The sequence below is a fragment of the Pollicipes pollicipes genome, unplaced genomic scaffold, assembly GCF_011947565.3.
Source record: "Pollicipes pollicipes isolate AB1234 unplaced genomic scaffold, Ppol_2.1 Scaffold_4881;HRSCAF=5763_pilon_pilon_pilon, whole genome shotgun sequence".
Lineage (NCBI taxonomy): Eukaryota > Metazoa > Arthropoda > Thecostraca > Pollicipedomorpha > Pollicipedidae > Pollicipes > Pollicipes pollicipes.
The window spans coordinates 53,251,081-53,262,880 of record NW_023596576.1 but is presented as its reverse complement, the minus strand read 5'-3'; the positions used below and the strand labels follow the sequence as shown (position 1 = coordinate 53,262,880).

Below are 11,800 nucleotides of genomic sequence, written 5' to 3'. Positions count from 1 at the left end.
GGTGATGCGCGGCAAGGCCTACAAATGCAAAACTACCATTTGGGAATAACCCAATTTCGCAACGTGATGACCGGCACGACGGGTCAAGAACCTCGCTTATTCTATTGACCTTCACTTGCCATAGAATCTGATGCTAGCGTTGACAGCCAGACCCTGCCGGTAATATCAAATGACGCGTCGGTGTCAGGCTCTTAGAAAACCGGACATCCTCAATCGGGTTCCACGTCTGTTTTAAGACGTTTTACTCACAATGACAAGGACTTGGGTTGCAGGGCACACCGACTTTCCTGGTCACGTCTCGCCCCCAACAGCCTCCATTATCGTGTTACATCGCAGTGTTCACGCACTCATGGCAATAGGCCCTACACCAAACAAGAATACCCTTGCAGTCACCTAATCCAGAGCGAATGTTATTATCGTTAAGTTATACCCCTACGCACTACGCATTCTGACCAACCTTTTGGCCATGCAAACCCACTCCCTCATTCGTGTTCAAAGAGCCCGGGAGTTCGACTACGGGCGGTCAGATGCCACCTTATACCAAACGACGGCTGGGGATAAAACATGTTGCTAAAACGGGGTGTGCCGCAACTGTTCCTGTATTTCAGTAAGACCTTTAATGGCCGTTATTTACACAAGCTACTCACCATAACATAACAAGGCAGCGTGCTATGCACCGAGAACTTAGCGGTTTAGAAGAACAGACATTTCACAAGCAATTGGAAAGGCGATGGTCCCCACAACTCAGCTGAAGCCTGCCAACACGTTAGTGCAACTTTAAAGCAGACACAATCAGGAACGCCGAAGCAGCCTGATCAGATTGCAAACCATCAGATTTGCAGCGACACGCACTCTGAACCCACAGTCCACATCCGCCCCGGTCAGACCCCACCGTAAAACATATATCACCAGCGTTGTTTCCAGCCGCCCCTCCCCAAATGCCGTTCTTGCGAATCCCGGCAGCACATTTTTATACGCAGCGAAGCCGGCGGATCTCCTCGAGAAGCATACACTTGCACGATCGACATCCGTCGAAGGACACACTAGCGTGATCGACATCCGTCGAAGCACACACCAGCGTGATCCGCATCCGTCGAAGCGCACACCAGCGTGATCCGCATCCGTCGAAGCACACACCAGCGTGATCCGCACCCGTCGAAGCACACACCAGCGCGACCCGCATCCGTCGAAACACACACCAGCGCGACCCGCATCCGTCGAAGCACACACCAGCGTGATCTACATCCGCCGCTTAACGCGCGCGGCGGCACCAGAGCGGGCCCGTCGCCGGGCTCAGCCGACGTCGCCGACCGTCCGGCGGCGGCCCGGCGACGCGTCCCGCTCCCCGCCGGTCGGGGCCAGGCAGCCGGCCTCCGGCGCGGCCGCTGACACCAGGCTGCTACAGGTCGATGAGGACGTCTGTGGGCGGCTCGACCCGCGCCGGGCTGGCGGGACAGTCGTCCACGCAGTCGCTGTCGTCCAGCTCCACCAGCGGCAGCTCGACGCCACCTGTGGACCGGGCCGCACTGGGGTCAGGGCCGAGCTGCCGCTCGCCAGCCCAACGGAAAGGGCACGGCGTGCCAGAGACCGGAGGAGAACCGACTGCAGACGGCTGAGTTCAGGGAGGAAACCGGGAGATAGGTTCCGCAGAAGACATCAGGTTTGGGGTTGGTTGACGTCATCAAGAGATCTCGATGCTGGACACACAGGAATCCAATAACAAATGTGTCGCATTTGATATTCAGCTCAAATATAAGCCACACCTGGAATGTACCACAATACGTTGAATAAATTTCGGGTTTCCCGATCCCTCATCGTTACACGATTCCCGGACTGATGTTCGGCATAATATTTCGGAATGCACTAGAAACCAGAAACAGCCGCTCCCGTAATGGGGTGGGAAGCCCGAGCTTGCACGGCTTTCATTGGCAATGAAAAAGGCGGCATGCGGAGAAAACATCGCTTTGTAGTTAATGGCATGGGGATTTGTGACATCTCTAGATTCTACTTTTCCGCGAGGAGCTTTCTCCACACTGTAATAATTATGCTAAGTTTCGGCAAATGTATAGGCCTTATGGGGAGAGCCGGGGGGGGGGGGGGGGGAGAGGGGAGGGGGGGGGGCATGGGAACGGTTCTTTCATTACGACGGTGTTTGTTTATTGCGTCACCGCCACAGACAAAAAAAACCCGCAAAAGTGGGAATATTCTAGATGTCTGGAACTTGTTAAGATGACAAGCCGCTTTTGAGAACATTCCTTAGCTCTTTCTAGGAAAACAAAATTGTGTTTTTTGGTAGACTTGACCGCATAAACAGATCTCTTCACATCTGCACGACCTAGAAAAACGCGAGGAGTAGAATTACCTAAGCTCTCTCGGTTGAATGATAAATCCAGCGAATGGTTGAAATCCCCGGGACCAAAGACGCTGAGGGCCAGTGCTTCTGCCATCTGTAAAAGAAACAACGCGTGACCCTCTTGGAATACATGACAAGCCGATCAACAATACACAGAAAAAGCCATTGCAGAGCTCGAACAGGCAGAGGTTACAGTGAGCCGAAAGTCAGAACACAAAACTGACAAAAGACAAAAAAAAACTGACTGACAAAAGACTGACAACACTTCATAACGCGCTTACATCAGGAGTAAATTACAGAATGCTCCAGCTGGATTTTCCCAGCTGAGATTAATTCGGATCAGGGCAAACCTATATCAAATACATGCAACACTCCAGATGCTCGGGCAAAATACACGAGCTTGCCCACCAGTCAACACGTTCTCCACAATCCTGCATACCGACACCACAACACAGGCGCCGAATCACCGGCACCCAACGCCCATCCCAACTTTCGCACCACCCCGTGCGCCAGACACTCGCTCCGTCCCCCGTCCAGACTGACCTGATCCTCCAGCTGACTAAAGTTGCTCTCGGACTGGGCCGCGGGCGCCGCCAGCTCCGGTTCGGGAGCAGGCGGCGAGCCGGAGCCGGCGTCAACGACGGGCGCGTCGCACTCGGCGGCGGCCGACGGCGGCGGCGGCGGCGGCGGCGACTGGCGCAAACTGCGGATCAGCGCCGAAGTGCGCTGGCGCAGGCGCACCAGCTCTGCCGACGGCGAGCCCGCGCCGACCGCCTCCGCCGCCGCCGCCGCCACTGGCGCCGGCTCGCCCGACTCGGCCAGCGACGAGACGGAGCCGAGGCTGGGTGAGCCGGACGTCCAGTCGGCGGCGCCGGCACCGCGCTCGCCGAGCGGCGAGAACAGCGACGAGCACGAGCTTAAGCGGGCGTCGGCGGCGCCGCCGGCGTTCGGTGCGGCCGCCGCGGCCGCTGCAGCGGCAGAGGGCCGGGCAGGGGTGACGGAGCGGTCGGCGGCGCCCGGAGAGGGCGAGGCGAGCGAGAGCCGCAGCGGTCGGCCGCCGATAGCCGCCGGCGGCGTGCGGGCGGAGCGCAGGGTGCTCGTCAGTGTGGAGCCGCTGCTGAAGCGGTCGCTACTCGACAGCTCGACCTCCAGCGAAAGGTCTGCCTTCGTCTGCAACGAACGCGCGTGCCGGTTAGTGTTGGCGCTCTGCCTGCAATCAGTGACCCAGATTGAAAACGGCACAGCTGAACTTAACCACTGAAGAACGAGTCGCATGATCGTGTGTTGAAAACCTTACGGCGGGGTTGTTCGTGCCATTATGATCTCACCCTCGTCACCGGTAGCTTGTTTGTTGCAGACAATAGGTTCCCCACAGGAGGTGGATGAATTCGCATCGACTGATTTAAGCAGATCAAACACAAAACAGGTCCAATGAATTCGCACACATCAGGAAGACGTTTCCAGGAATGCTTCCAGTGTAATTGACGCCATTACTATCAAGCGAACCTGCACGGACTCGGTTGGAAGTCGTCTCAGACATGCGGGCCTGGCCAAACTTCATGGCTGGGCAATTAGAGCCAATCTGAATTTGATCAACGTGACCTTCGTTTTATCGCGGAGCAAACCCATGAACTCCCGGGCCCCAATACACACTTTCGTTTCTGCTGCGTTCTTCGGCAAGACTGTGCATATGTGTATCTGGATTGGAATTGAGCCCACCATACCGTGGTGCCTGGCGGTGCCTCAACATCTAACACGGCTGCGTGTCCCTGAGGAGCTGGGCGTGGCGGGCGACCTCCCGACGGCCTCACAGGCTTCCCTCGTGCCAGCGGCTGCCCCTCTGCGTACGGTTTACCGGCAGAGGGAGCCGTGCGCACGGCAAACATTCACGGCTCAAAGCACCGGCGTAATGGGACGCGCCTGGCTGGCTCGTGCAGGGAGGCGGCCAGGCGGAACGCCAGACGTCCGGTGACAGCACGCCTGCCGCCCTCAACACAAGGCCAAGCCACAGTCAGGCCCCGGCAGACTGTCAGCCGCCACTGAGTACCGCCCATGAGTCTGAACCGCGTGATTCGATGTCGACTCACGGCTCGACGGCGGCAACAGCAGCGTGCCCAAGCCCCGCGTGATTTTATTTCACGTGGCGCACCGCGCTGACGAGATCACCGCCGCTACAATGACTCACGACCGCGAGGTCCGTGCTGGCGCGGCATGCACGGTCAGTGCGGCAACGGAGGACAACATGCCTGTGCCGAACAGAAGCTAATGCCAGAAACAAACATCGATAACTAAGGCTGCCGAGGGGTAATATTATAAGCTAGGTTTTACGTAACAATCAACGTCGGTAGTGACTGCGTAAAGAAATACTTCCCTCAACATGTGCATTGTTTTTGCTGAAGTCTGTCAGGGGCAATGAGCTACGTAAAGTCAGCCCAATTGGACTTCCAAATGATTCCAGAGCCGATGAACTAGAGGTGGAACTGTTCACTGGAACTGGAACCGCTGAGAATGTGAAGTGTGCAGTGCATCTCACAGTACTTGCGCGATACACTTAACAGCAGCCCGCGTGATCGCATGCAAAAATGTCAGACATCAGGAAATCGAATCATCTCACAGCTCAAACCACGGATCACTCGCTGCCACCCACCTTGCTATCCCCGCCATCTGCAAGTGGCAAATGGTACATGTGCCTCAACGGGTGGTCGCTAGGCGGCGCTGGCGGCGCCGCACTGAGGGACCAGTTGGGCGTACGCGGCGCCAACAGCGGCGGCGGCGAGCGACTGCGCGAGCGGCCGGCGCGCGCCGGTGTCGCGTCGCTGGCCAGCAGTCGGTCGACGCGTCGCTGCGCCGCGTCCGTCTCGGCCTGCACGTCGGCGACCAGCCGGCCGGCCTCACGCGCCATCTGGGACGCCTCGCGCACCAGCGGAGGCAGCGAGCCGTGCAGACCTGGCGGCAGCGGGCGCACACGCTGCGGTCACGGATGGACGCGGTCGCAGAGGCCCGGGCCTGAACTGATGGGAGGAGCGCTGGCGGGATCGCGCGTCGCACTATGTTTGCGACGCGAGGAATGAGACGGATTGAATTGCACCATTCACAACTGCACGCATGAGCAAGGTGAGATAAGCGGGGTAGCAAGCAAGCGGGGTAAGCTGTACACGTGCTCATTTTAACCAACAGATAAGTAAAAACACTCGCGAATAACGCTGCAGAAAACATTGACATTGACATTGACAGCGTCTTACTTTTCAGCTCAGCAATGGGGCACTGCGTAAGGAACAGCTGAAGCTGGTCTACCCGCTTCACGAACGTCTCGAAGAACGCCACCAGGTCCAGCTTGCCGTCCAGCAACAGCTCTGACGGACCCTGCCACAGCAGAAAGTGAGCCTGAGGAGCTTGGCCCGGCGTGGAGGCCAGCGGGGCACGGCTGGTGATCGGTCCCAGACCGACCAGCACGGCCCGGCGACGGGCCTACCTTCGGGGGCACACTGAGGACGCAGCGAAGGACGCCGACGAGGACAGCGGTGACCGCCACTTCACAGGCAGGGCGACGCGGCCACCGCTGGGGACGGCTGCTAGCGACACTCAGCGGCCCGGCGGACGGAAGCTCAGCGGGACTGCGCACCCGTCCACGGCAGCGCAGGATGTACGCGGACGTGTCCTCACTCCCCATCATATCCTCCTATCATATCCTCGTATATATCGTATCCTCGCCTCCTTACGAGCATCCGATACAAGCCTGTACCGAGACGCGTTTTGCACCACGTGACTGACGAAAGCCGTGCTACGACGCAGGCCACAGACACCGCCAAAGTCGCACGGACACTCACGAATAGCAGCAACGGAAGCAGCCAATCAACAGGGATGCAGTAGTTATGCACCAGGAACAGCAAAGGTGGGGTGGGCACGTCAGGTAAACATCCCGTGTGCACACTTCGGGTTGGCCCGGGGCTTGGAGCCGCTCAGGCGACGTGCCTCAGACTCAGACAGACAGACTCAGCCTATAGCTCAAGCTGGGGTATACTGCGGTGAAGGTGGGTCCGCCGCCAGATGGACCGTTCGCCACTGACCTGAGCTGCGTCTGCCGGCGGTAGCGGGACCAGCGTGTGCGCATCCACCACCGAGTCAGCGACGGCTCCCGACACGATCGAGTCGACCACGCTCCAGCTGAAGGCGGCTTCGCGGCAGAACTGGCGCAGCCGCTCCAGACCGGCCTCCAGCGCCGCCAGGTGCTGCCGAGCCGCGGCGTACACGGCTGGGGCGGCGCCGGGAGGGCGGCGTCAGGCGGATACAGGGCCGAGCGACGGGCCGCCAGGGACACGGCACCGGTCAACAGACGGTCAGCCCACACCGCTTGAGGTCGGCCAACCACCAGCGGTCACATCCAATCCCCTCCCCCGACGGCCGACCATCTCAGTGACGTTTTCGCGGATGTAGAGCCACTCCGTTGGCAGGCAAGCCCGGGGTACCTCACCCCAAACACCGCCCTTGACTCAGCGCTCCCCACGCTCGCTTCTGCACACATCAGCCGGCGGCCCTGGAGCGGCGGCTGGTGTGTGCGGCGCGCGATGTACTGACCGGGCACCACCTGATCCGCCTCCTCCTGCAGCAGGCGGTGCGTGAGCTCGGCCGGCACGCCCGACACGCCCACCAGCCGGCCCAGCTCCTGCGTCAGGCTGACCGCGCTCTGGCGCAGCCGCCGGTACGACGTCGAGAACGAGCTGTCGGCGGAGGCGCTCGGGTCACCGGCGGACGCCAGAGCCAGCGCAGGGCGAGTCACACACCTCAGACCGGGCGGGGAGGGAGGGACGCGCCGGTGGGCGTGGGGGCGCACCGGCGGACGCCAGAGCCAGCGCGGGGCGGGTCACAGACCTCAGACCGGGCGGGGAGGGAGGGACGCGCCGGTGGGCGTGGGGGCGCACCGGCGGACGCCAGAGCCAGCGCAGGGCGGGACACAGACCTCAGACCGGGCGGGGAGGGAGGGACGCGCCGGTGGGCGTGGGGGCGCACCGGCGGACGCCAGAGCCAGCGCAGGGCGGGACACAGACCTCAGACCGGGCGGGGAGGGAGGGACGCGCCGGTGGGCGTGGGGGCGCACCGGCGGACGCCAGAGCCAGCGCGGGGCGGGTCACAGACCTCAGACCGGGCGGGGAGGGAGGGACGCGCCGGTGGGCGTGGGGGCACACCGGCGGACGCCAGAGCCAGCGCAGGGCGGGTCACAGACCTCAGACCGGGCGGGGAGGGAGGGACGCGCCGGTGGGCGTGGGGGCACACCGGCCGCCACGGGACTGTCATGTGCCAGAGAAGACGCCAGGCTGGCGAGGCGCGTCGCACGTGCTGGCACAACTCGGTGGCAGGCTCCGGCACATACACATGCCGGACTGGCCGACTGGCTGCGACTGACCATCTTCTGACAGGCTGTGAGAGCCAACATGTCAACTTACTACAGAATGACAAGGCCAGTTGGTAGGATATATTTTCACAACAGGCTTCATTACTTGAAAGCATGCATCCCATGCAAGCAAAAGTATCATAGCGTGGAGGTCAGCCAACGGCGTCGGGCGACAAAAGGCACTACGGGTAAAAGGGTAAAATCGTCACGACGACCAGGCCGCAGGCCGCACTGACTCGGCGAACCGCTGGTGGTGACTGTGAGAGATCAGCTTGCGCTTCTGAAGCTGGACGAAGCGCTGCTTGCTGAGGGCACAGGAGGCCCGCAGCGCCCCGTACTGGATGTCGTCGCTGCCGCGCTCCAGCAGGATTTCACTGCCCGGCAGCTCCCGATCTGGAGCGGGGATGATCAGACACAGTCAGCTGCGGTCGGAACACAGCGATCGCGAATCACGCAAGCAAAGGCTTGGATGTTGGAGCCGTAGAAACTTTGGCATGACATAACATGACCTGCCCAGGCAAGATCACTAGTACATGCAAGCCCATGCCACCAACACTGTTATACAGCCACGAGCTCAATACCATTGTTCTCGCTTAAGTAGCTCATCGCTACCAAAATAGCTGGATCAACACTAGTTAGTACATCCACGTCATCAGACATGAGCCTGACGATTCAAATGACTGACGAACCTAGCTCCCTCAATGTCTTCAGCATCACAAACTGTGTTAGCGCGAGCAGCAGGTCCTTGAACTTGCGGCCACCAGGCGACAGGAACAGTGCTGGGTTTATCACGGGCATGCTGGCGGCATCTGGATCATTCTGAAATATAAATTCAGTATGCTCGTGGACCTGGTAGGACAAACTACAGGAATGTGGGTAAAGAGAGCACGTGACCATATTATAGCCGAACCTTTCTTATTGTGGCTGAAAAACGTCACCAGAAAACAGCGCTAAAAGGTTACAAAGACTGCAGCCAACTTGTCATTCATATCACTTACGGATGTTTATCGCGTCACAAGGCCGGCGACGTCCGCCACCCCAGCGCCGTCCGTCCCCAGCGCCCACCTGCTTGATCTCCTTGAGCCAGGCGACCACCGCCTGGCGGTACACCGAGCTCTGGCGTTTGTCGTGCACCGGCCAGCAGTGGCGGAATGTCTGTCGGCAGCGCTCCTCGTCCAGCGCGCGCAACAGGAAGTGCACCACCGACTGGAAGGCGCGCTCGTTGGCGTGCTCGAACGTCTCCTGGCGGTGCAAGCAGACGCGGCGGTCACGACACGCCGCACAAGTCAGCGGCGCAGCGGATTGGCAGAGGACGAGCGTCAGTCCAATGGCAGCTGGCTCTGAATGACCTGTAGTCCTCACATGAGGTAAAGCACAGCATTACATGCAGTGATCTTCAGCTGGGTGCATTTTTAGCATGGTTAAGCCATCAACAAAACATGATTTTTTGTGTGCACGTTTTGGAGCAACCAAACCATATAGCAGTTACTTACATCAGAAAGCAGAACTTTGGAGCCTGATGCTTCTTTCTCATACCCCAGTAGGCATAAGTTGGAATGCAGTAGTTCGGCAACACTCATTCTGAGGCAACTGGTCCTGTGAAAATAAGACAGTGGAATGAGATACATCTTGACTGAATGACTCAGCAGATGCTACCACATACGAATGATGCAGATGTATGCTGTGAAACATGCAGCTGTTGACTGTCCCCTGTTTAGCTCAGAAGGGCAGAGGTTTTTCAGACACCATATGATGCTGGTGTCCTGACAGGTAAACTTTCGGAGTTTGGTCTATCTGCCACTACATAATTTTGACTGTGGTCGGACTGGACGTGATATACTTGCATCACAAGTGGTAATATATACACTTTTGCTATTATGAACTAAAATACCCTAGTTATGAAAAATACATGTAAAAAATTGGTATGTTATGTTATCGACCAGACTGGTTTTGCCGTTATCGCCTACTGATTGCAGATACGTAGACCCCGAGCAAGTAGTGGTCTCTTGGTTGTGCTCCCTCTTGACTGTGGACATTTACAAGTTGACCTATCAGCACAGTGTGAAAATTGGCAGTCAAAACACTTTATTTTTTAAAATCCCTGTGACAAGCTACACATCCTGCATGTCCTGCATGTTCCTGCCTGTCCTACACATCCTGCATGTCCCTCCACCATTAGAACACAATCAGGCTCAGCTTTGACTGACAATTCAGGCAGCCTAAGGACAAACCAGTGTTAACTGACTAATACACAAAATCACCTGCATAATTTGCAACATGTGCACCCCACTCATATGCTACACAAGACTTTGCAACATACTGGGTTCATTTTTATATCATGCCAAACATAAATGACCCTTGATAAACTAAGAGTACCAGTCACACAAAAAACATCAAATAATTATTAGAATGCATTATGAAAGTAGCTAAAAAATATTCTAAACAGTGGTCATAATTGTGAGATGAAACATTTTGCCAAAGTTCATGAGAAAAAACAACATCACGGTCAGAAATGAGCATTTTCATGGAGCATTTCAATGACTAACATTTGTTCTCACAGGGACAGATCCATGGAGCCAGTTTGAGAGCGGAGGATTCCAAAAACACACACATCTCTTTTAAAATGTCAAACTATAATGGCATAAGCACGATTTGCAACATCACCTGAGCATAACATTAGGGTGCCTAAGCCCTCCTTGCCACACCTAGTTGTTTGCTACAGAAACTCTCCCCAGTCTGAAAACATCCACCCACAATGTTAGATGCCATTATGACAGTGTGCTGAACATCAAAGTCACATGCACCAACTCAAGCCGAGCAAAATTAAGGTGAATTTTTGGATGGTTTTTACACAAAACATGTTTTGAAGAATGTTTTGCCTAAATTACCTGCAAACCATAATTCACCCAAACATTTGCTCTCTGTGCACAGGTTGGTACTGACCAGGCACCATGGGAAGTAATGAAATAAGGAACAGGTTTGATAGAACCTCAAAAGAACTGAAGTGCATCAAAAATAAACAAGTGACAATCCACAAAGGCAAGGGCAGCCTGAAGACCTGATGCAATATGTAGCAGTTGCCCCAACTGCTGCAACATTATGCTGTCCAATCTTGTATGCAGCTGCTAACATGACACCTGTGGCCAGAGGTCCACCAGCACAAATCACATACTTGATATGAAAGCTTGAAACTGTTTGCTCACCCCAGCTCCATTGCTGTCTCATGCACTGAAAATTTGTTTGTGAAATAAATAAGACATAAATATGTTATAATAATATACTATATTAAAATATATTACAATAAATAAGTAAATGAATATAAAAATATAAAATAAAATAATCTAATACAAAACAACAAAATGTAAAACAGTGATATTGAACCTTAAGACAAGCAGCAGAGGTAATCATAAAATAAAATAATGTAATACAAAACAACAAAATGTAAAATAGTGATGTTGAACCTTTTCCAGGCAAGCAGCAGAGGTAATCATATCTCAGAAGAGAAAAAATTACAAGGAAAGTGATACCCAGCTTCACAGCTCTTCAAAGAAATGATTGACTTCAGAGACTTGCCTAATTTAAATGTACTGCAAAGCTGGCTACACTGTGTGACCAGTAAAGATTACCTGCTCTTATATGGGTACTTGTACTTTACGTTAGTGTTGAGATTGTGGTGTTGTGACACAACTAAAACTGATGTTCCCTCATTTGAAATGCCCTCATTCCCCACACCTTACATGACACACATTAAGCTGAACATCCCCTCAGGGACTACTTATACCGTGTCAAGAAATATCTGCAGGTGACTTAACTTGGATCGAAAATGTTTTTCTCTCAACGCACGCTCGTAGGGTGCCAGTTATACCACGAAGCGTAGCTGGTGCGCAGGATTTAGCAGTTTGAAAACAACGGCGCCGTCTTCCCATCCATTCTGTCTAGCGTATACATATCGAGGAGCCCAGCCCAAAGGCAGTAACGTACCAAAGGAAAGGAGGAATCGGAATATTTCAGCGCACGAGCGACCACGCGCCACCACCGTCATCACACCAAACAAATTT

General features: G+C 55.6%; 1 protein-coding gene and 1 long non-coding RNA gene across 2 annotated transcripts; both read right to left on the bottom strand.

Annotated features, from left to right (window-relative positions):
- Positions 1-1,391: 1,391 nt before the first annotated feature.
- Positions 1,392-2,972, bottom strand: LOC119100892 (uncharacterized). The gene is made up of 3 exons (XR_005094477.1): positions 2,897-2,972; positions 2,363-2,447; positions 1,392-1,509 (listed from the first exon to the last, which is right to left on the bottom strand). It is a non-coding gene; the product is annotated as an uncharacterized LOC119100892 (long non-coding RNA).
- Positions 2,973-5,244: 2,272 nt separating this feature from the next.
- LOC119100593 (HAUS augmin-like complex subunit 6) lies at positions 5,245-11,800 on the bottom strand. Its single transcript, XM_037223673.1, has 9 exons — positions 11,724-11,800; positions 9,236-9,338; positions 8,808-8,984; positions 8,432-8,561; positions 7,979-8,135; positions 6,929-7,071; positions 6,421-6,605; positions 5,580-5,716; positions 5,245-5,299 (listed from the first exon to the last, which is right to left on the bottom strand). Exons 2-9 carry the CDS (start codon positions 9,320-9,322, stop codon positions 5,245-5,247), a joined length of 1,071 nt encoding a protein of 356 aa, XP_037079568.1. The 5' UTR covers positions 9,323-9,338; positions 11,724-11,800.